Consider the following 24,233-nt stretch of genomic DNA (forward strand, 5'->3'; position numbering starts at 1 on the left):
CTCCACCGACTGTCACTTTCTGCCCCGATGAACTCCCCTCGTCACCTCCATCGTGTCTCCTCCTCGCCTCTGAGCTCTGCTGTCGACCTCCTCCGCCCCCCTCCGCCTCCTTTCGTGCCATCATCCCACCATATCTGTCGATCTCTCAGGACCTCTTTTTCGATTTTTGCACCGGTAAAAAAAAACCTTCTTTCTTTTTTTTTATCTGAAAGAAATGGCTGACAGGAAGCACAGAGGGAGGGCAGAGAAAAGATGGAGGTAAAAAGGTTGTAGCTTCATGAGATGGACCTGATAGGTCCGATGGCTAATCCACCTCGGGGGGGGGGGATGCTCAGGTAGACCTGTCTCTGTGGGTTACAGCCAATTAACTGCATTGTTATTTAATCATATTTGCAAGAAACTGGGGGAATTAATGGGTGAAAAAGGAGAGGATGGAGCTGGAAAACAGCAAAATGGAGGCGAGAGAAGAAAGAATACAGGAGACTTAGGCGAGAGGAATATGAATAAAGTGGTGGCGGATGATGGAATGAATGACTGGTAGGTAGATGAAGTGATTAAGACACAGTGGGTGGAGTGTGAAAGGCGGAAAGACTCCCTAATGCAAGAGAGGCTTGCATTAATATTAATATTTAATACAATAAAATAATAATTTTCAACCCAGAAATCCCGATACTCATGGTTTTATGTGCTGAAGTTTTACTAATGAGCCCTCTAATAAAATAAAATTAAAAAAAATTCCAAAACAATGAGCCAGTAATTGTGGATAATAAGCCAGATTTGTTTTCGACCATTTTTTTTTTTCATACCACCTGCTGTACTTTAATCAAAAGTAGTTAAAAGGCCCCGGAATATAGATTTACAGGGCTCATTAGCTCTTGGACCCGAGACGCAGACACAGACGACAAGGTGGTAAAGGGAACCTGGGTTTACTGTGGGATTAAAGGTAATGGTGACAGCGGGGGAGATGGCCGGCCGGTTGAGGCAGGTGGCAAGCAGACAGATAAGCGAGGAAGCCGGAAGACACAATGGAGAAGACGGCACAGCTGAATCTTAAACACGGAAAACACAGTTAGTACAGGGATAAGGTGGAGTACGGTTGGGGGGGGGGGCTGAGAAACCCTGACTTCCATTGGCAGAACACTCTGGCGATGAGAGGCTCTCTCACACACACACACACACACACACACACACACAGGGGAGGTGGAGACGCGAGGTAGACGAGGGGAACGAGGAAGATAAAGCTGGAGTCACGGCCAGTGTCAGGACGGCCTGCCCCCTCCCTCCTGGCCCCCCACTGGGCTTGTCGGGGTGCCCGCGGTGGCAGTTGTCGGATGAAGGAGGAATCCAGGATGTTGCTATGAGGAAATCAGTAATGTTACTGTGCGCCAAAAAGCCCTCCCAGTAAGTTAGTGGCTGGAGGAAGTGGCCGGGAAGAGACACATGGAGTGGTGGTCATTCACAGAAGGGGGTAGTTTTAGTTGGTTCACTCGCGGTGGAGTTGATTATCTCGTCAGTTTCCGAGCGAACAGTGTGACAGGGTGCCAGCTCGTGGCAGACTCGATGGATAAACTGAACTTCCTTAAATCGGTCCTGTAAAAGCTGTTTAAAATGAGGTTTGTGGATTATTCAAAAATAACCGGGACAGTATTTTCTGGAAAGATTGTGTTCACCTCCATTCTTTTGTGATTTGGGTGAAGTGAACCTTTGAGGTGTCACATATAAGCTGCTTGCAGGCATGCACTCAAGCCAGACATGTTCCTGAACTTTTCCGGAGAGGCTTGCATGTGGGAACGCAAATGTTGCTCCGGGCATATTCCAAGTGAGCCCATGTTAGAATACAGCAGAAAAATCTCAGACTGCTTCACAGCGAGCGAGTGGGCGAGTGGGCGAGTGGGCGGTCCGACCAGGCGTCACCCCCAATCCCCTGCTGCGTTCTTCATGTGCGGACGGCAAACTCCACTTTTCCATAGATTTTCTAGAGTCAATGGTTGAAAACAGCTATGGAGACAGACACAAAGACCATTCAAGCGTGTGGAAACCAAAAGTAGATGAAGGTATCTGAGCTGTTTTTTTACTGTTAGAAGAAATGGCAAAAGATGAAGTTTGTGATAGAAACTGACACGGTGTGACAAAAGGCATAAACTGAATTCAAACTCGAGAGGTTGCAGTTACTCATTCCTGCCAGGGCGTCTGTGGTGTCACAGTTTGAAAGTGGTAAATGTCTCAATTTGAACTGGACGTTTGGGAGAATTAATCTTGTCTGAGCGGAAAGCCCCAAAAAAACACTGAGCGCTGAATTCGGTCTCCTTTAGTCTGTGACCGAAGGAGTATTATAGTCCGTCCTGGATAACTGTGAAACATCGCCATCTGCCTCTGCACTTTCCCCGCAGTCCCAGTCCTCGCTCCTGAACAGCTCAGTGGTCCAGAGCGAGACGCCCAACGTGGTTCTGGAGGGACTGAGGCCCGGAACCGGCTACGTGGTGCAGGTGAGGGCCCGCACCGTGGCTGGCTACGGAGGCTACAGCAGGGAGATGCTCTTCCAAACACTCACCGACGGTAAGTGTGTGTGTGTGTGTGTGTGTGTGTGTGTGTGTGTGTGTGTGTGTGTGTGTGTGTGTGTGTGTGTGTGTGTGTGTGTGTGTGTGTGTGTGTGTGTGTGTGTGTGTGTGTGTGTGTGTGTGTGTGTGTGTGCGTGTGCGTGTGTGCGAGCGAGCAGGTATTTATGGTGTGTAGAGGAAAGAGAGTGCAGGACTGCGAGAGGAAATTGCAACTGAGGTTGAGCAAGAAAGAAAATCTGTCTGTGGCCCGTAATGATATTTTATGTGTGTGCTGGAGAGAGAAACTGCCAGGTGTACATTTTGCCTTCCAGAAATGCTCAGGTTTGTGTGTGTGTGTGTGTGTCCGTGTGTCCGTGTGTGTGTCCTTGTGTGTGTGTGTGAGCCACGAGAAATATGAAAATGATACCTCACTATCCAATTTGTTTGTTTTTGTGTCTGTGCAGACGAGTATAAGTCCGAGCTGGGACAGCAGCTCTCCCTGATTGCAGGCTCTTTAGTAGGTGGAGTGTGTATCGTCTCATTGGTGGCTATCGCCATTATCTGTTCCAGGTAACACCCACACACGCACACGCACATGAGTTCAAGTCTATTACAGTTTATTTTTGATAGACTGCGGAAACTGGCTGTAAACTACTTCTATATTTTTACTTTTCTTCCAACCATATGCAGCTGCACACTGTTAGTGTACTGTTGGTACACACGAAATAAGACTCTCTGTTGTGTTACACGACTGCTGAGCATTAGGCAGATAAAAAGGCATCTGTTTGACAAGCATTTTGAAAGCCTGCATGGCAATTAATATCAATTTTCTTTTTTATAGGGAAAGCGTTTGATTACCAGAATTGGAAGCAGCATTTTGGGACTATAACTAAAAAGCTCCGGCACAATTCTGTTTTCCTTTGATTGCATAAGAGTTCTAAAGCAAGAGCTTCACTCCCTGAAGTGCCTGACATTTCTCTAACCCCATGACCTAAATAAAAACAAAAATAGCGAGCGACAAGCTGTCTCACCGTGCGCAGTGTTAAGTGTCTATGATGAAGATCAGCTGACATATTATAATATTGTAGAGGTGTATTTCTTTGGTTCCATCCCAAGATGAAAGCAAGGACACGAGAGTTGACAACACGGGACAGTAACAAGTCACCCAGTGGTAATGAATTCCTGAGATTTTTCTCGGGAAGATTTCATCTCAGCCCAGCTGAAGAAGAGAAAAACAATTCATTAGTATTTCATTGTCACAACAGTTCAAACTTTTGTGTGAAAATGTCGGTTTACTTGCCACTTTTCCCCCCCAAAAAGATCCTCTGTATCCATGTTGTTGTCTGCAGGAGGAGGCAGCTGAAGGAGAGTTTGTACGGTGACAAGCTGCCGCAGTACAACACTGGAGGAGGTTCGATGACGGCTGACACATCTGCTGCACTCAGATGACATCTACCTGCACATTCACGTACATACAACTTACTTTCAAAACAGCGCTTGCACTTGAGCTTTCCCCTTTTCTCACGTTCTCTCCAGAGGTGACTCTGAGGCCCGACATGTTCAGCGGTCCCACCCCTACCGTGACCTTCCCCACCCTGTCCGACGGCCACAGCTCGCCGGGGGTCAAGATCTACATCGACCCCTTCACCTACGAGGACCCCAACGAGGCCGTGCGGGAGTTTGCCAAGGAAATTGACCCCTCCTGTGTCAAAATAGAGGAAGTCTTCGGATCAGGTAAGCGTCATTCATCCACTACTGAAACTTCTGCCTCACCTCTCCTCTCACTTGTGTTCTTTTTCTGTGAGCTTTTTTTTTTTCAAAGAGAAATGGAACAAATGCTTCAAACGAAAAATCCCTGATTGTGTTTTCTCCCAAAAAAACCCCAGTGCATTCATTCTGTTTGTACAAGAGCTGAAGAGTAAGGCTTAAAGAAAAAGAAGTCACAGCTACTGTGAACTGCTTCAAAGGGGAGAGCTAAAATAAGTAAACCTCGGTTTCCCTTAATGAGACCAACTGTCACTTGAAGCGGCCGATACTCAGTAAATTAATCAATTTCTTCGACCGCCTAACTTTTTTGTCAATGAGAAAGATCTTGAAACACACAAATCCCGATTTATTATTTTTTTTGCTTTATTATTTTTTTCCCCGCCGCTTTGAAGTCAGGAGGGATGTTTTATTCATGCAGAAAACTTTCACAGGAATAAATTAAAACTGTCTTCATGCATTCTCTTTGGCTATCTGCGCTAGCACTGTAGAAATGCTGTGTGATGTTTTCGCAAATGTTGGATGTGAAATGGAGTCCCAGAGCTTCCCCCTGAAATATTTTGGTTGGGTAGAGTTTTTTTTGCATTTCATCTGCTGGCTGGAAAAAGGAGGAAAGAAACAAAAAATGAGGGAAAAATGAACAGTTCAGAAGATTAAATGCCTTATTTTACCACTGACCCCTCAGTAATGAACTTTATTGACCACAAAATGAAATGAAATACATAAAAGATACAATATAAATAGTCAAAACATGTGTATAAGATCGTCACAAACAGGTTCAATAACTACAGTGTACATTTATTCGCAGCTAAAAAATGGAATTCATTCAGCTATCACTAATTAAGCCAGTCATCACTTGCATGTATTAAAAGAAACTGGCAATTGGAAACCAAAACATTTTTATATCATAAAGGCAAAAGGTGCCATCAAATGATCTCAAAAGCAATAGCATCATTAATATTAATGTTGTATTCCTCAGATAAAACGTTGTATTATGCCAAAACAACTATTGGTAACAAACATACAAATAAGTTCCTCAGGCTCTGCGCCAGAACATTATTAAGTTATGTACTTAAAAGTAGAATTTTAAGTTAATCCTTATCATAACCAAGTTTTTGTCAGTCACAGGCTCAAGTAAATTCCAATAAATATGACTTTGGAACATTGAATACTGCCCCCCGACACAAGGTGCAGAAATAAAGTTGAATAATATAACAAACATTAATTAAATGACACAAAAGTAGGTTCAACATAGTGGGGCCAGCTGGCCAATCAGAGCAGACTGGGCTTCATTGGGAGGGGGTGGGGCCTTAAAGAGACAGGAGCTAAAACCAAGCGTTCCAGACAGAGGCTGAAAGAGACGATGCAGCAATGGACAGTTTGAAGAGACTGATGTGTTTACTGAAGATTGGAGCATGTTAGCCTTATTAAGTAACAACTTCAACATCAAAATTATGAATCTGAATTTGAGCACAACATGTGTCCTTTAATACCACGCTTTATCTTGCTATCGAAGCAATAACTCGTCTTTGGCGCACCGTCATGTTCTACTGCGCAGCCCTATAGATTGGAGACACGTTTTTACTTGACATGTTACCAAAGCCAATCAAACCTAGAAGGCCATGGAGCTCAGGGTGGAAAACAGGGTCACGAACAAGATCGACACCCTCGCCGCTGCAAGTATGTGCTTTGGGCTTGGGTCAGCTGAGCCACTCCGAGAGGCTTTTCCGTAATCCGGCCCCCGTTTCTCGCTTTATTTCTCTCACGGGAAGGTTTCTCACCTCAGCCAGAGGTGACAGAGGAGGGATGAAAACGACAGCGGGGGGAGGAAAATATGAGGCTGGATGATATGAGATACGTGGCCCTTTAAAGCTCAAATCTCTGCCGTTCTACCTTCATGGCTTTTCCTTCCCTCCTTTCTCTGATTATTTCTGTTATCTCCATCTCTCTCTGTCTCTCTCTCTCTCTCTATGATTCAGCCTCTCTGGGGTTTCGGAGTTTGTTGGCTTAGAGAGAAATGCTCAAACAAAACCACCGGGGTTGTGGGGTGGGGGAGATAAAAAGAAGAAAGCACCCTGAGGAGATAATAAAAATATCTCACCTTAATCTCTCTCCCTCTCCCCCTGTGAAAACACCCCTCTCCTCTCTTCTTTCCTTATTACTCCCACTGTAAGACGTGTCCTCCGTCACAATCACCGACTGAAAATAAGTCCTGAAACACTTCCTGTACAGGTAAAAGAGTAATAAGCAATTAAAATCTCACCCGACAGATCCGTAGGTTTACTTAGAGTACAGTATATTTACATAGAACGTAGATTTAAGACAAGATTATCAAACAAATCCAATACATAGTTCTGCCGGTTCTCCTTGACCTCCTCTATTTTAGAAAAAAAAGAAGAAGCGCTGTGTCTCATATCCTTCCCTCCTCCCCGTATCCTCACCGTCTTGTTTTTCCCCTCCATCATTCCTCTCCCTCCTCGAGTTTACAGCACTGACAGTAGATATATTTTAATGAGCAGCGAGATGTGGAGCAGAGATCACAGTGAGACAGGACGACACAGCCTTGTCATCCAATTCCCGTCACTCATCCATTATTCACACAGCCATTTTTATTTTATTTCTTCATCTCTCGGATGGGGACTTTTATTTTGAAGTGATATTCAATTTAATTTTTTTCGCGTCCCCGAGCAGCACATGGCTGCGTTTATTTTTGACAAAAGGCAACAGAGAGTCGCCGCAGAGAGGGAAATCTTCTGCGCATTGGAAACGCCCGTTCATTGAGGTTAAAACGGTTCATAATGTTCACATCGTAACCAGCCACGAGAAACAAGGCAGTGCATAAAGAAAATCATCACATGATCAATATGCTGTAATCTTTACCCTACACGTCAACATCAACTGAGCTCGAGGTAAGGTAACTACATCTAGTCAAGCACTTCACTTACAGTAAGTACAATTTTGAGGTGCTCTACCTAAATATTCCCATTTTCTGCCACTTAACTGTACACAAAAGTTGCTCCAGTCATTTTCCGGAAACTTTTCCTCACCGCCCCCTTGTAAAATGTCCGAAAAAATTGTGAGCCCAGCAGGAACATCTCCAGATGATTGACAGCGGTGGAGTCGGCGCGTTGAGGAGTGCGGACGTCATGTCCTGCCTCTCCCCAAGTTTCCAGACAGTCACAGAGCCCGTGTCAGCTTAGCACTTCATTTCACGAGGGAGAAATATAAACTTTTTTCGCTCCTCTTGCGCACAATACTTTGCAGATTCAGATAAATAGTACAATATACAGTAAAATGAATTGTGATGTACTATTGTGAGATAATATTTAAAAAAACAATTCAAGAAACAGCAGCTTGACGCCGTTTTTTAATTTTTTTTATATCCCATCATTCTTTCACTTTTCATGTGAAGACCAGAGGATCCCACTCTCTTTTAACCCCATAGTTAAATGATACTGCATCTCCCCCCGTCTCTCTGACAGACGCCTTTTCAGTGTGGCTGCTAGGAAGCACAATGAACTGTTTCAGCTTCGCACGAGCTCGGTCTGACCAAACATCACAGAGCCCTAAGAGTCGCCTGAGACCCCGGACATGGCATCAGGGTTTTCTCAGTTTGGGCTTTTGACAGATGTGGGCATCTCTCGTGGTCAAACCATAACCAGTTGCAATGTTGAAATACAAAAAGTTTCAACCTTCCGCTGCTTCAATTTGACCTTCTTCTAATGTCATTATCTTAAATCGTATGACATGTCAGGACCAGAGACTATATACTAACTAGTCCAATCTAACTTGGCCGGGTATCTAATGCTAAGAATTCGACCTAATTAGGAAATACACTGGCATCTCCATGTGTCCACAGGGGCCATAGAAAACTGATGGTAAAAGGCAAATAAATAAGAGTAAGAAGGTGCATTAGGCAGGGGGGGTTGAACTTATGAACTTTGTGGTTTCAACACAGTCTTATTTATCCACGACGGAACCCGGCTTCCTCTGCTGGAGCCGAGACGCGACTGACGGTTTGAGTTTTCGCAAAAAAACAAATACGCTCGCAAAAAATAATGGCACTGTCCCTTTGATCTTCTTTGCCACGCGGCGTCCTCTCATCCCCGAGTACAGTTCTTGAGGGGTTTTCATTTTTTCCGTTTTTTGTTTCTTTGCAGTCTGCGAAAAAAAAACGACATACCCTTAACGTGCCCCTGAGCGAAAACCCCCCCTCCACCTCCGCCGGCACCGACAGAGCTGCTCGGCGTGAGGCTGGGGGGGGGGGGGTACAGAAAGCAGCCCCCCAGGTCTGAGGCCTTACATCCGCACCACTCGTGTTTTCCTTTAAAAACAGCATTTTAAAACTAAGACGCGTAACATCAGAAGTGAAAACGCGCATCACATGACCCCTCACATACAGGAACCTGAATGTGTGTCATAATGTTAAAATGATAACGTCTATATATATATATATATATATATATTTTATTTTTTTATTGTTTTATTATGAAATGATTGACCCTGTGTGTCTGTCTGTGTGTGTGTGTCACTTGCGTCTCGTTTGTTAATTAGTTCAGTTCATCACTCTCGTCTTTCCCTCCGCCAGTCGTCTGCGTGTTGCGTTCGGCAAACTGTTCGTCTCCGTCGCGGTTCCTCGTCTCTTCCTGCATTCTGACCCTTTCGCCTGCCTTCTTGTGGATTTTTGGATTCTCGCCTCTGCCTTCTGGATTTGTTTGCCTGTGTTTTTTTTTCCTGCTGCTCTACTGTCTCACATTCCCTCAAGCCTTTTGTTCCTGTTTTTTGGATTTGTTTTCTCAGTAAACCACTGAATTGCGTTTGCTCTTCCTCGGCCTGCGTTCGGATCCTATTCTCTTGTGGGTTTTTTTGGTTACCTTGCTTTCGCCAGTTGTTACGATCTGATTTCACAGCCGACCCATTTTACACCATGAATCGTGATTTCACAAATGTAACTAATTGCTCTATTATTTACGACGGAGTATTAGGGCCACATTGGGAGAGGAAAAAGTTGGAGACTTTGAGGATAAAGTCGTAAATGTATAAGTCGTAATATTACAAGAATAAAGTCGTACTATTACAAGAAAAAAATTGTAATAATATTATGAGAATGAAGTCATAAATTTACAGGAATAATGTCGGAATATTACCAGAATAAAGTCATGCTATTACAAAAAAGAAATAGTCATAATATAATGAGAATTAAGTCATAAATTTACAGGAATAAAGTCGGAATATTACCAGAATAAAGTCGTACTATTACAAGAAAAAAATTGTCATAGTATTATGAGAATAAATTTGCAAATTTACAAGAATAAAGTCATAATTTCCCCCTCAATAAAACTAATTATTTAGTAATTTATTCAAAGAATTTTGAATACCAAGAAAACACTATCCCCAACAAGGCACTCTACCTGCTGAGTCACTGACCTGGATTTTTATACTCCACCTTGTAATTTTGGTCTTGGGACCGAGTGCTTCAAGTTCCAGCCCCATCATGTTTTCTCCTCGCGTCAGGTGAGTTCGGCGAGGTGTACAAAGGCCGCCTGAAGCCGGTCGGGAAGAAAGAAATCCCCGTGGCTATCAAGACGCTGAAGGTGGGCTACTCCGAGAGGCAGAGGAGGGACTTCCTGTCCGAGGCGTCGATCATGGGCCAGTTCGACCAACCGAACATCATCCGGCTGGAGGGCGTGGTCACCAAGAGCAGGCCCACGATGATCATCACGGAGTTCATGGAGAACGGAGCTCTGGACTCGTTCCTCAGGGTAAACGACACACATCACACCGACACATGCAGATGTATCCTGATAAGTTTACTACTGCACTTTATTACGTATGGGAAAATGGTTGTTTACAGTTTGGATATTGGCAGAGCGCTAGTGTGACTGTGAGTTCTTAAGATACAGTAACCAATTTTGGATGAAAGCTGCAAATGCCATGATACTAATTCTAACGGGACCAATCAGAAGAACCAGACGCGTGACGTCTTGTACCCCGGCTCGGTGCCTAAACAGTCGAGCTGATTCTGGAAATTTTGTAATGCATCACCTGGTCCTCATCAGATTGAATTTGCTCAGTTGCCGTGGGGATGATTGCCGTGATTCGGGGGTGCCTCTGAGACTCCCCTTTCATGTTAACATATAAAAAAAATGGGTTTGACAGTTCGTTCATTAATGAAAACGTCCCTGAGAAAAAACTTGTCTTTGAATCATTTCTCTATAAAAATTGAAATATTCATGAATGAAATTGTAGCAAAAAAAGGTTCATCTTAAACTACAGAAGTGAAAGGACCAAAAGGTGTGAGTGCGAACACGCCGGACCCCATCGCTCACACAATGGAGCTTTCGGAGAAAAACACGTCCTTCGCTAGTCTAGGTCGACTTTCTCGCTTTCAGTCACATCGCAAGGTCGTCTGCCGGCGGAGCGACTTCACGAGTCGGTCTGCACTCCGGAAACGAAACACAGAGATTTCCGTTTTGCAGGAAAGAGAAGAAAAAAAACACTCTTGACTGACCTCACGCTGCTCACACGAAGCTCACTAGGAAACTGCTAGACCATTGAAAGACAAAGAGTCAAGGTTAACCTCAAGCAACCGACAGAGGCCTCTTCTCTCAAGGAATGTGCGCCGCAGCAGGCGTGTGGAGGAGCACCGTCAAAGAGGAAAGCGTGCGGTGAATAAATGTCAATGCTATTTTACTTTCACACGTCACCGGACGATTGAGCTGCGCGATTCGGTCAAACGCTTCAGAGCGAGCGAGCGAGCCGCCGCTACGAGTTGAGATCCTTTTGTCGCTTCGCGAAACGGGACTCTTAAACAAATCGGATCTAATCTGTTTGTTTTCGGCGCCGTAGCGACAGCCCCATGTGCAGAGGGGCTGGCACAGGTTTCACTTTAAACGCACAAAGTGGAGCTGCTATTAAGGAAAGTGAATATCCTCAGTTTCTATTGCACCGATGAACATCGGGGGTCTGAGGCGCTTGTCGAGCTGCGGGACAAGTTTGGGACTTGTCAGATGATGATACGAATGTAAAGAGCCGACAACTTTTGCATAGGACTCTACTTTGCATTTACAGTATGCGGAGTCCGCATGCATGAATGCACATAATAATAATAATAAGAAGAACATGCAGATGATGAGAGGAGGACTGGGAGATTCTGGAGAAGGCAACATCAAGACCGAATGAGAACCTTCCTTCTTTCTTCCTCCCTCCTCATCCTGCCCGCCCGTCCGGCCGTCAGTCGGTCCGCGTCTTTGATGCTGCCCTCCTTTTTCGAGGCGTCTCTAAAAAAAAAACAGAGAGAGAAGCTCTTTGATGTTCCGTGCTCACAGCGTGACCCCTTTTGACTCCGAGATCCGCCGCTGACTCACACGCGCGCGTACACACAAACACAATGATCGATCTCAGCGGTGTTGCTGTCCTGGCGTGACCATCTCGCGGGCGCAGGACCCAGAGGATCAATGCGGGTTGTGTGTGTGTGTGTGTGTGTGTGTGTGTGTGTGTGTGTGTGTGCGCGCGTGCAGCTCGAAGGTTCTGCAGAGGATTAGGCCAGAGAAGCATCAAAGGCACGGTTTGATGCACAAAGTGAATTAATAGACACACGCACACCTTCGACTGCGGCGATGTCAGGGGATGTCAGGGGGATTGTGAGAGGCCGTGGGGTCTCAAGGTGAAAAGAGTGAAATCGCCCCCAAAAAAACAAAAAAAAAAAGGGAAAATGTTCTCATAATAAAAACAGACTTTTTCAAATATGACCTCAGAGGATTTATCTGTAAACTCAACTAGGTTAAAGCAATGGCCCCGTCGAATTAACGACTGTCATTATTCCCGCGCACTCCTTTCATATCCACCTGATTTACATACGGCAAGGCATCACTGCGGATGCGGCGTTACGCGCGTGTAGGATATCTTCGGGGACAGTTAAAAGCACATCGACCAGCGCCATCCAAGGCTCCGACGCGGAATCTGTCCTCGTTTAATTACTTCACCTCGAAATCGTCTTTCGTGAGCTGCGCCGTTCTTCAAAGGACAGAAAAACAACAACAGGCCTGTTTTTAACGGCACTTCTGTTTGGCCCTGGTCCACTTACTTCGCGCTATTTAATTACTTTCAACTTGTATCTCCCACTGTACGTGATACACTATAGACGTGCAGCATGAAGTAATGGGTCAAATCTTTCTCTCTACCAAAAATGTTTAGCCTAAAGCTGAATTTGATTCTTTTAAATCAGAACTTCTGCATGTTTTTGGTTGTTGTTGTATTTTAAATTTTTACAAAATCTGTAGGTAAGGATGTAAATCCCGATAAATATGACCTTATATCAACAAATGAAATATTTTTTTTGTATTTAAGAGGAGGAGGAGGAGGAGGAGGGTGTGGCTACAGAAAAGCATGAGTTACGTTTTTTTTTTTTACCTTATTCCTAAAAGTCATTGACAAAATTGGCTGGTAAAACCTATATCACATCTTGCTGTATTTTGATTGGTTGGTTTGTGGACACGGGCAGTAAAATGCACACACTCTGAGATCCCAAATTTCCTGACACTGTCTGTATGTTGCTGCAGGCTAGCGTTCGGTTTCCGAGGCTTTTAAATCTCTCGGTGCAATCTAGAACGACCAATCTTTGGATTAATGGCCGAGAGATTTTTCCACGTGTCTGTGGTTATTGCCAACCGTTTCGTCTCCGGCAGCCCGAAATCACACAGAGTGAAAGGGGCCGCAACACTAACTCACAATCAAAGGGCTTAACAGAATCGATATGACCTCCGCAGTCACTTCTCCATTAGCCGAATGGAAAAGGGTACTTTCTTCCAAACTTTGTATTGTTATAGATCCTTTCACGGCATTTTCGGTGAACCTGCTGACAGATACTGTATCTTCTCACACGCTAGACTTTCTGCAAATAACTATAGCGTGAAAAAAAGTTTGATAACAGAAAATAAAAAAAAATAATCCTCACGGTTCATGGTTTTGCAGCAGAACGATGGCCAGTTCCCAGTGATCCAGCTGGTTGGTATGCTCAGAGGCATCGCGTCTGGAATGAGGTACACGCACGCACACGCACACGCACACACACACACACATATACCACAGAGATACCACACATTTAAGATCTTATCAGAGTTATGTTCAGGTATCTGGCTGTGATGACACCAACGTGTTCATGTACACAAACGTTAAATCCGATTCCTATTTCATTGACGGTAGTCGGTGGGACACACACACTCACACACACACACACACACACACACACAAGATCTTATCAGAGTTTTATACAGGTATCTGGCTGTGATGACACCAACGTGTTCATGTACACAAACATTTAATCCGATTCCTATTTCATCGACGGTAGCTGGCGACACACAAACACACACACACACACGCACACACACGCACACGCACTGAATCCCATCTCCTTTTATAGTAGCCCAGGTTGCTGGCAACAGATGACACACACACATTCACACAATAAATCCTGTTGATGTTACCAGGTACCTGGCGGAGATGAGTTACGTTCACCGGGACCTGGCGGCTCGGAACATCCTGGTCAACAGTAACCTGGTGTGTAAGGTGTCCGACTTTGGCCTGTCACGGTATCTGGAGGAAGACGCGTCGGACCCCACCTACACCAGCTCACTGGTAAGGACGCATGCACACACACGCACGCGCGCACACACACACACACACACACACACACACACACACACACACACACAATTGCTGGAGTCTTACTGTAGACAAAACATGGCAAACTGCCTGCTTGTCACCATGGTAATTCTCATAAGGAGGCTGGGGACTCTAATTTACTCACGTTCATAAATATGAAGCTACAGTATTATGCCTAACACTCGTTAGGGGGAAAAAAAAATTGATGAGTCAATGAAAAAACTGATGACTTTGCAAATGTCCGATCCTGACAAGCAGTGGGACAATAAACACAAAGTTTGTCCTGAAGGTGGAGGAGAGGTGAGGAAGGTCCGTGGACACTTGAAAGTGTCAGACTCAGTTCTTCATCTACACCATCGGCCTCACCTTTCGTCATGTGCTTCATCATCCTCAGGGTACATCCTGGTACTTGCACTGTGGTACTGCATGTTAACACGTCTACAGTTCGGGGGGGGGCATTAATCTTATATACAGCAGGAGAATAGGACACAATAAATCTTGCAACAGCAACTTTTGCCAATTTTCAGATCCACTTGTTGTTTTTTTGTATCTCTAGTCTCGTTGGAAGGGGACCTGCCATCCCACTATACATACTGCAGGTTATTCTAGGTTAATTGGCGACTCTAAATTGCCCGTTAGTGTAAATGTGAGTGTGAGTGGTTGTCACTATATGTCAGCTCTGTGATGGACTGGTGACCTGTCCAGGGTGTTGCCCGACTGTCACTCAACGTCGCCTGGGATTTGCACCCCCCACCCCCATAGCTCTAAAAGAATAAACGCTCATGCCAATGGATGGATGGATGATTTCCCTCAAGCCCCATCGACTATTAATCGGGCAGATCCCTCTCTCAGTCCTTCACTCATTAGTTCTAGTGATCGTGACTGTAAGCGTTGGGACCGTTCACCCTCATGGTGGCACCGTGTGATAAGTCAGAGGTCATTGAAAGGGGCCAGTGTACTTCATCATCAGACCTGCCTGTTGGTTGGATGGCTGAATAGCTTCTGTGACCTCCCGACCCCGAACTGTGTCAAGACCGTTGCTTTCATTTTTCCAGAGCCAACAGTCAGACATTCGCTTCCACTTCTCAGCGTCCATAATAAGACTAGTGTTCAATCTGTGGGGACCATGAATGCCTAAGCAAGGAAATCCATCATCACACGCCGGAGCGCCGGATGGATTGGACATTATCACAGATCCACTTGGCTGAAAAATAAAAGCAGTCTGTAGGGAGGCATTGTGTGACTGACCTTAGGTATTAAAAGAGTAAAAAGATTGTGGTTTACAGATGTAAAATATTCCTAGAAGAATGAAGCCCAAGCGATGGCTCCTGTTCTCCGAGACTCCCAACTCAGCTGTCAGGAGGACAAAGCTTTTGTTTAGTTGCTGCTTTTTTTTTGTTGCTCATTATAAAAGACAAGAAACATGAAAAGACCTGTTTGCGGAACAGGTGTGTTATCCATCTCACTGCACTGCCGACACCTGCTCCGTCTTCTCTCTACCTACAATTAAATATCATATCTAGCATTATCTCTAAGACTGTGTGTGATGCTAAGGGTGCCGCGGATAACTCGTGGACACAGGCGGCCGCGTACACGTTGCATGAAATCGATTCAGCTCCTACGCTTTGGAGCGGCTCACCTGTATCGGACTGGCGTTTTTATAGTTGCTCTTTTGTTGTTCTTTTATCTGTTCAGCTCTATTTCATTTCATTGCTGTGTGTGTTCTTCAGTCTGTTTTCCATCTATTTGTTATCTTTGTACGTCTATTTTATTCCGTGAAGCGCCATGTAACTTTACGATTGTCCTTACTATTCTAAATAATCCAGTCCTCACCCTGGTGTTCATGACACAGCGCGGCGGACATATGGGCCGCCTACGCCTTCGGTTTAGCACCTGGTGACTTGTGTAGTAAGTACGCACATGTTCTTCTTTTTTCTGTCTTTCTCCATTTCCCTCCGCTCCTTTCGGCTCTTCCTGTCCTCTCAGGGGGGTAAAATCCCAGTGCGGTGGACGGCTCCCGAGGCGATCGCCTACAGGAAGTTCACGTCGGCGTCGGACGTCTGGAGCTACGGCATCGTCACCTGGGAGGTGATGGCATACGGAGAGAGACCCTACTGGGACATGAGCAACCAAGATGTAAGTCATCGCGCGCGCGCGCGCGCGTGTGTGTGTGTGTGTGTGTGTGTGTGTGTGTGTGTGTGAGAGAGAGAGAGACGGAAAGAGAGAGAGACATAAAGAAAGACAAGAATAACGAGCTGTCGTCATTGATGTCTCATTTTCACTCTGGCTGCACGTGACTGGGTACATTTACATTTTCTTTAGTCGCACACAGTCGTTCTAGTGTGTGTGCATGTGTGTGTGTGTGTGTGTGTGTGCCTGCGTGCGGCCGCGTGTGTGGGTTGTAGGTGTGACTTGTTTGTTTCCTTCGCCGCAGCAGGGGGTCTGCATGTCAAGGAAAGCCGCAGAATGAGGACATCAATTTAAGTGTCACAGGAATGTTTGTTCCCTGGAACGTCAGACCAGAAGGCGTCAGGATTTCGCTCCGCAGCTGATCCTTTCTTCGGGGGCGGGGGGGGAATAAAGTATTTCCCGACAACTTTATTCCAATTACCTTCACCGTGCGATCAATTTGCTGCAGCATTTCTACACCTTTTCATTTTACCCTGGCCTCACCAGGGATGGGTGTGGTTTACATTGATCCGTTCGTACGACTACTCTCCCTGATCCTGCTTATCAATCCACTACGTAAACAGATTACTCTCATTGTTTCTTGTTATTTGCCATACAGATTAAGACTCTCTTGAAGCAAACTGCAGCAGCATTGTTTTTTTTTACCTGCGCGGTAGTTTGCCTGCAGCCGCCAAATCACTAAAATCCGCCCCCTGCTCTTGAGTGTAGTCTGAATCTAAGACAATGAATTTATGATGAGGAAGATACAGATGAAGCTCTGATCATTTCTGATTAGATTTATGAACACACAGACACACATCACATGCTGTTCCCGGGGCGGCGACGGATCCAACTTGAAGCCAGGCGGTCGCCAAACCCTGCATGTGCCGGACTTTGCCTGACGTTTTTTGACAGATAACTCGTGTTTCCAGTCCTGCAGGCGAAAGACTCGTCTCACATGTGGCAGAGAGCACCGTCACTATCAACTCTGGTAAAGTGTGAACGCAGTGGTGCACGGAGCTGCAGTGTGGGAGGGGCGTTGGCCCCTGCCCTCCCCCACATACGGGCGCCGACAGGGAGCTGGATGGGGAACAGTTGACGGAACAGGGTGGAACCAATGACATTGGTCGGACCTTATCAATACTACAGTACAGTCTTTAATAATTTAGCCCTGGGGCCTATTCAACACCGTCATTACATTGTTATAACGTGGTTTTGAAATGACATGTATCCCATTTTTTTCTTTCAACACTAGATATGATGAGCAATTTTCAAAGCACCACTCGCACAATCCTCTGCTCTTCTCGTGTTAACAGGACGTCATAACCTGTCTCGGATCCGTTCTTCTTTCTCCTGTTTGTACCTAAAGGGGATCAGATCACATACAGTACAATACATACAGAGGTTCCAGAAGGTTGGATCGCTGCCATTTAAAAAAATATAAATATATATTTGTCGGTTTTATATTTCTAAGACGTAATGTGATATACACAGATTATAGTTCGTTTTGCCACTCAACTCCACGTCAAAGCACTCGGCCTCTAAATCCCAATTCTCGCCCTCTCGAACTCTACATCTGACGTCTCTGACACGGAGAAGCCTGGGACTTTTTTTTTTTTAACGAGCTCACGCTTTGTCTCCGCTTGAAACTCTTGAAATGAAAATCTCTTTTTGCAGCAGGAAAATTTGCCAAAAATGCGCCGCGGAGTAGGTTTCAGTTGCTTTCATCGTCGGGGGGGGGGGGGGAATATGCTCGAGTAAAGCTCTCTCAGGGAAGATGTGGCGTTGAGCTGTTGTCTCGTCTTTCCCCTCCCAGCTCCGCTTCGCCGACGGTCAGCCCGCCCTCGGGCCTCGGTGACTCGGGCGAGTCCTCGGCCCGCTCAGCTCTCGCGCTGATGAAGGACGTAGCCGGTGGGGAGATCTCCTCGCAGCTGAGGGACAGAAACACATTTTTCCACGCAAAGGAATTCCTCCTTTTTTTCTCTGCAAAGCACAGTTCCCCCCCCCCCCCCACCCCCCCCACCCCTCCCTCCCCCGTCAAGTACATTCAGATCGTCTCAACCATCTCTTTCCCCTTATTTCACACTTTCCCCATCTCTTACCTCCCCCCTGCTGGCTCTCCTCGTCCCCCCCCCCCCGGTTGTAGTAGAAGCAGCCTGTGCAGCGGTAATGGCAGGGAGTCAGCATAATGAAAGAGACCGTTTTAAAATGGCAAAGACCACGTATAATGACGGAGAAAGTGTCTTACTACTGTAGCTAACGAGGAGCTGTTGGGGCATTTACTATGCATGAACCTCACACCCTAAAACTCCCACTACACACACACACACACACACACACACACACACACACCTAAACTACACGTGTATAAAGGCAGGCGCGCGCACACACACTCCATTTCAAAGAGCGCGGCATGCTGAAATTGTCAGCGGCGCCGCCACAGGTGCTGTGTTCGACATGAATTAATCATGAAAGAGACCTGTGATGTTTCACCGCGCTCGCTGCCGTCGTGATTGACAGCGGCGCTTAAGAGAGAATTTCTGTGCCACAAAGCCTGAGAAAGTGTGTCGGGGGGGGTCAAGCGGAGTTCACCCGGCGAGCAGGCGAATCACCAGCGATGCATTCGTGGAAAGCGCAGCAGATTCTCCCCCCCACTCGGCTTACCCGCTAAATAGGCTTACACGTGCACTTCGGCGGTTTGAGTTTAAACATTTTTTGAATTTTTTTACAAGAAGAGGCACTTCCATCCTGGTGAGCAAAAACACGGCAGCGGCACCAAAAGTCAGACCGCAGAGCAAATTTGGACTCAGAAGCTTAAATCGCAGGCAGCAATGGGGGAGTTAATTACTAGTTTCAGGTCGACCAACAAAGTCAGGCTGACGGGATGAAGTCCAGAAACAGGCAGAGGTCAGCGCAGAGGTCAGCGCAGAGGTCAGCGCCGAGGTCAGCGCAGAGGTCAGCGCAGAGGCTTCGATGACCTCAACTAAATTATTGTTCAAATTTGGCCTTTCCGTCACGACTGCTCAAATAGTGCACGGACTAATCATGCTTCATTTTACCACATCACATAAAGTATTTCTACGCATGTGCCTGAATCTTTAGCCAGCAACTTGAGGTGTAAATGACACATGGGATAGAAATGATATGCGAGCAAAAAGTCATTTCTAACGAGTGTTAGCGAATAAAACTCTCATTCTGTGCCCAGTGGATGTATCGGCGCGTTTGCCGTTATCCGTATGAGCCTGGAATAATAAAACCTCTGACGCAGTTTCACTCATATACGCAAACTTTGCACACTGGCTCGCGCTCTCCCTCGCGACCTCCCCCACTCAACTTTACCCGCGCACGCACACTCGACCAGGCACCAGCGGCGTTGTGCCACAAAAATCGATCAAATCGAGAAAAAAAAAATTCTTCTTGGCTTTTCCATTGTGCGCCGCTGTGGGGGGAGAAGACCCCCCCAGGAGGAAATGAAACGCTGCGTTTTCTTCAAAATGTGCGCGTGCGCCTCATCTCGTACGACTCTCGTCACAGCCGCTCGATACGTGAGGTGTGCAAAAAAAGTCACCAAAGCGGTGTTGTCTGGAAGCTTTCACGTGCACAGGCCGTGTGAGGCGCTGCCATCGGGACCAATCACAATGTGGAGTTTTTAAACATTACAGCTGTCATCATTAAGAGTCGGGGACTTGTTTGGAGAAAGTATTTCTGGCACGGGGGGGGGCAGAAATAATTGGAGACAATAATCCCTGAACTCGACATTTCCTTGCTTTGATTATTTCCGCTGGTTTGGGCACGGCGGCTCCTTCCTCTTTCGGCTGAAGGAGTTTCGAATTTCCGCGACGCGCGGGATAATTGCACCCAAAAGGCGCGCTGCCGCATTTAGCCCAACCTCCATGAAATGCCAGTGAGAGTTCTTGTCGGAAAAGTTTTTCACCGATGAACCTTGAAAGATCCTCGTCCTCCCCAAATACCATGCGCTGCCCACCAGGAGGGCCCTCAGACGCTCCGCCGTGTGAAAAGCGACCCCTCTCGACTCTCAGAGGCGGCTGCAGATGTCGCCGCTGCTCGGCAATGAACGTCGGGATATGCGCTGTCAAGAAAACAACAGGGCAAAGTCTCACGGGAGCCATCCTTTAACTGTAGTGACAAAACACGAGAGCAGAAGTATAAAGTCCCCCCCCGCCCCCCCCACACCCAGCTGGACGCAACGCTGGATCTTTTTTTTTTTTTCCTGATACAATCCCTTTAATATCCTGAGCATCACGGACGGACACCGTGACGTGCGGAATTTATTGATGTCCTATCACGAGATTTAAAAAAATATATATTTTCTTCCCGCTGTCATTTATATCTCCCCAGACCAGAAAGTGGGCTTGTCAAAAAAAAAAAAATGAAAAAAAACCACAGAAAAAGAAAAGTTTTTTTCTGCCGTCTCTTGGTATTTGTCAAATGTGTCAAAAACAAAGATCCTCATCTCTTATCGGCTCTGGTGAAGCATGAGAACATTTTTTTTAATGTGAAACTCAGCCTGCAGTCGGGGAGACGTACATAAAGTGATTTTTTGGCAAACGGCTCAACCTTGCAGTTCTATGAAAAACAAGCCCGTCACTGCAGCTGCTGCAGCGGAGCAGCGTCCCGGGTCCGAGGCGCTCGCTCTCTCATCACGCTGCAGTTACTTTACATGACAAAAGCTGCGCCGTGGATGGTTTGAATGTATTCGTTTTCTGCTGCTCTTCGTGATCCGACAGCGTGTGGGTGATGGGGGTGCGGGTGGAGGCAAACATCCCCTTTTTACATTTGAATGGAGGTGTTGTCGGCTACAGTTCCCCCGAGACTCGGGCTACATCCACACTAACGCATTCTCTTCCTGAAAGAGGTTTCAAACGCACCGTCCGCACTACTCCGGAGGGTTTTCGAACCCTTAAAACTGGGAAGTTTGGAATCGCTAACTTGCCTGGTTTCAGTTTGAGAACACCGGGGCAGAATTTCAGTCTGGATGGGCAGAAACTGACGGATCGGCAGCTTCACTAAGACTCACTGTGACCTCGTCAAACAACTGCATCGCAGACCAGCGATGGGCAACTGGCGGCCCCCGGGCCGCATCCGGCCCGTGTCGTCACTCGGTGCGGCCCACGAGTCAATTTCCAAATGTATAACACACGTCAATTCATTGTTGATTTCACAGGCGCATAGCGGCCGATTTAAAGCGGATTCCCACCGTTAGAGGGCGCTCCCTCGAAATGCGAGAGGCTTATTGCCAAGCAACTGCGGCCTCGTCTGGCGTTGCCCGTCATGCCAACTACACGCGACAAAGAGAAACACGATGCGGCCGACAAAGAAAACTGGAAAAGAGAGGTCGCGAGTTCGATGATTGAGGAAGCTTTTTTATTCTGAATAGGGATATTACTAAATGCATTTGAATATGAAAAATAGAGATGTTGGTAAAATAAACTTTGATTACCGTTATATATTTAGTTGTAGTCATTACTTGAGTGGCTTTACTCGGCTAATAGAACGATGGGGATACAGAATCCTACTGATGAAAATGTGGCCCTCTGGTAGTGAGGATAACATGTTCGGGGACCTCCCTATCACCAAAGTTGCCCTGTTGTAGAGTATCGACTTCCTGTTTACACCGGACACGCACGTGCCCGGCGTACAATAATGGTCAAGTGTGTTTTTTATGAATGGAGATCACCTCTGCCGCGGAGCTAAAACGCTCATCTGGACGGAGATTGTTTTCACGTTAGTTGTGGATGTCGCTTCGCTCTCTCACTAAGCGAACGGCCTCTTTATCACATGCTTCATCATTCGACCGAATCCCCCCGGACATCACAACCCACTTGCGTGTCTCAAATCGGTTAATAACAGGTCGCGCAAATGGAAGCTAAACATCTCACTCGGGGGCACCAGGACAACTTGTGAGACATTGAGTATAGCGGGCTTTTACTGTAGTATGTGGGGTGAGATTACGAAGAGATCCATGATTCCTCAGCGTTGTTGTAACAGTTTGCGTCCACTTGTCTCCCCCTCTGTCGTCCCCTTATGTCCCCTCTCTCTCCCTCTCCGTGTCCCCAGGTGATAAATGCCATAGAGCAGGATTTCCGGCTGCCGGCGCCGATGGACTGTCCGGTGGTGCTGCACCAGCTGATGCTGGACTGCTGGCAGAAGGACAGGAACGCTCGGCCAAAGTTCCCCGACATCGTCAGCATGTTGGACAAAATGATACGCAACCCCGCGTCGCTGAAAGCCGGCACCAGCAACGTGGCCCCTGGGTGAGCGGAGACGCCGACTCATCTACACACGCAAAACAAAAGCCTCCCTGTCGGTGGTGCGGCGTTTCTCTCGACACCTTCTTCTAAAGCCTATATCCGCCTGTGTCCCCGTCTCTCCAGTCCGCCCCATCATCCCTTGTTGGACCGCGGCGCTCCAGACCTGAGCAGCGTGAGCTCCGTCGAGGACTGGCTGGCCGCCCTGAAGATGACCCAGTATCGAGACTCCTTCCTGGGCTCCGGCTTCACCTCCTTGCCGCACGTCACGCAAATCACAGCCGAGTAGGTCCTCTCACTGCATTGTCTCTGAGTCTCTGAGTCCGTCTGCCTGCGTCTCCCGCCGCGCCTCGCCTGCCAAGTCGGCCTCTTGTTTGGTTGGAGGACTGGCAGGGCAGCTCGGCGGCTGACTGCTGGTCCATGTGCACGCCCGTCTGTCTCCCTCGAGCTTTCTTTTTCTTTTTTCTGTCTGGCTCACTCACTCGCATCCCCTCTTCCTCTTTGTGCTTCCACGCCAGCGGCGGCCATCGCAGGAGGGGTTATGTTTTCAGGCAGTCTCTCTCCGTCCGTCTAAGTCTTGTGGTATCTCGCTATCACCTTAGGAAAATGTCTTCAAATTTGGGTCAAACGTTCACTTAGACTCGAGGATGGACAGATTCGATTTTGGGGGTCAAAGGTCAAGGTCACCCTAACTTTTCAAATCACGTTTTTGGTTTGTATATAAAAATTGTCGCAGTCACTGTGTCCGGAGAGTGCCTGTAGCCAGTATTCTCTGCAATGACCAGCAGGGGGCGACTCCACTGGTTCTAAATAAGTCTGTGAGGACATGACTCATGCTTCTAACTTGATTTATAACGTCAGTAAACATTTTCCTGAGGAGTTTATGGCCTCAACTCCAGTTTCAAGTCTTCTTCAAAACAGCATGATGTCAATTTTGTAAATTATGGTCTCGTTAAGAGTAAAATAGACGATAAAGCGAGGACACATATGGATACTTCTGGTTTCAAAGAAGAAGTAGAGAGTCTGCAAAACATCAGGGCAGAAAAAAACCAGCGGGTGACGTCACGGCGGTTCGCCGCCTGGTTTGTGGTCGAGGAATCATGTGGTGAATTTGGCGAAAATGACGCGCAAATGTTTGACACGGTAAACAATTTCATATCCGAAAGGGGCCAAGGATCGACGTCACTGTGACGTTGTAACATTCTGCAAAAACTCAGGTAGGGACCAACAAGACCAGAATTTTAATTCTAGTTTAAATAAAATTTAAAAAATCACAAAATCACTGTCAAATGACTAGCGACTGTTCCTATTGTACACAAATGAAACCGCCGTCATCTAAGTGGTATCAGTAGTTCTGGTGTTTCCAAAAATGTAGTCCCACATTTCCCATAGTCTCTAGCTTTCACATTCCTGTTCTCGGTACCTGACCTACCTTGTGTTTCTGCCTGGGTTTCTTTTCCCTCTCTCACTGTGTTACTGCTGAACACAATCATGATAGAAGAGAGTGTTTCCATTAACTTTAATTCCCACCGGTCACTGTGGGGGGAATTCTGGGAGTTCTTGCCTTGTTGACTCCGTAATGAATGTTCTGTGTAGGGGTCTGCATTTTGTCAATAGCTATTTTAGGAATGGTTTGATCACTATTTCCCTCCTTGCCAGAACAGGCCTTCAGAGAAGGTAAACACTGTTGCAATGTGTGGTTTAGATCTGCTGGCCAGCCGCTGGGTACGGGAACGAGCCTTTAGCCCCGACCTCCAAAACCTCTTCGGTCAATAAATAGTCCACCAGGGTTTCCTGCCATTACCTTTTGACCAAGGCAGCGGCATCACGC

General features: G+C 46.6%; 1 protein-coding gene and 1 long non-coding RNA gene across 3 annotated transcripts in view; one reads left to right on the plus strand and one right to left on the minus strand.

Moving 5' to 3' along the window:
* Positions 1-24,233, plus strand: part of LOC118318411 (ephrin type-B receptor 1-like) — an 82,647-nt gene that overhangs the window by 52,917 nt on the left and 5,497 nt on the right. Inside the window, exons 10-19 of the mRNA XM_035648045.2 lie at positions 2,391-2,556; positions 3,002-3,107; positions 3,887-3,948; positions 4,074-4,271; positions 9,816-10,063; positions 13,275-13,342; positions 13,790-13,937; positions 15,951-16,100; positions 22,212-22,408; positions 22,529-22,687. Coding sequence (XP_035503938.2) covers positions 2,391-2,556; positions 3,002-3,107; positions 3,887-3,948; positions 4,074-4,271; positions 9,816-10,063; positions 13,275-13,342; positions 13,790-13,937; positions 15,951-16,100; positions 22,212-22,408; positions 22,529-22,687 — 1,502 coding nt within the window. The remainder of the gene's footprint in view (positions 1-2,390; positions 2,557-3,001; positions 3,108-3,886; positions 3,949-4,073; positions 4,272-9,815; positions 10,064-13,274; positions 13,343-13,789; positions 13,938-15,950; positions 16,101-22,211; positions 22,409-22,528; positions 22,688-24,233) is intronic.
* LOC118318414 lies at positions 4,646-9,885 on the minus strand. Of its 2 annotated transcripts, none has more exons than XR_004795713.2 (3): positions 9,748-9,885; positions 6,403-6,525; positions 4,646-4,899 (listed from the first exon to the last, which is right to left on the minus strand). It is a non-coding gene; the product is annotated as an uncharacterized LOC118318414 (long non-coding RNA). The 2 variants fall into 2 exon arrangements; XR_004795712.2 differs by having other exon boundaries at positions 9,729-9,877.

This window comes from Scophthalmus maximus, chromosome 13 (assembly GCF_022379125.1).
Source record: "Scophthalmus maximus strain ysfricsl-2021 chromosome 13, ASM2237912v1, whole genome shotgun sequence".
NCBI classification, from domain to species: Eukaryota; Metazoa; Chordata; class Actinopteri; order Pleuronectiformes; family Scophthalmidae; genus Scophthalmus; species Scophthalmus maximus.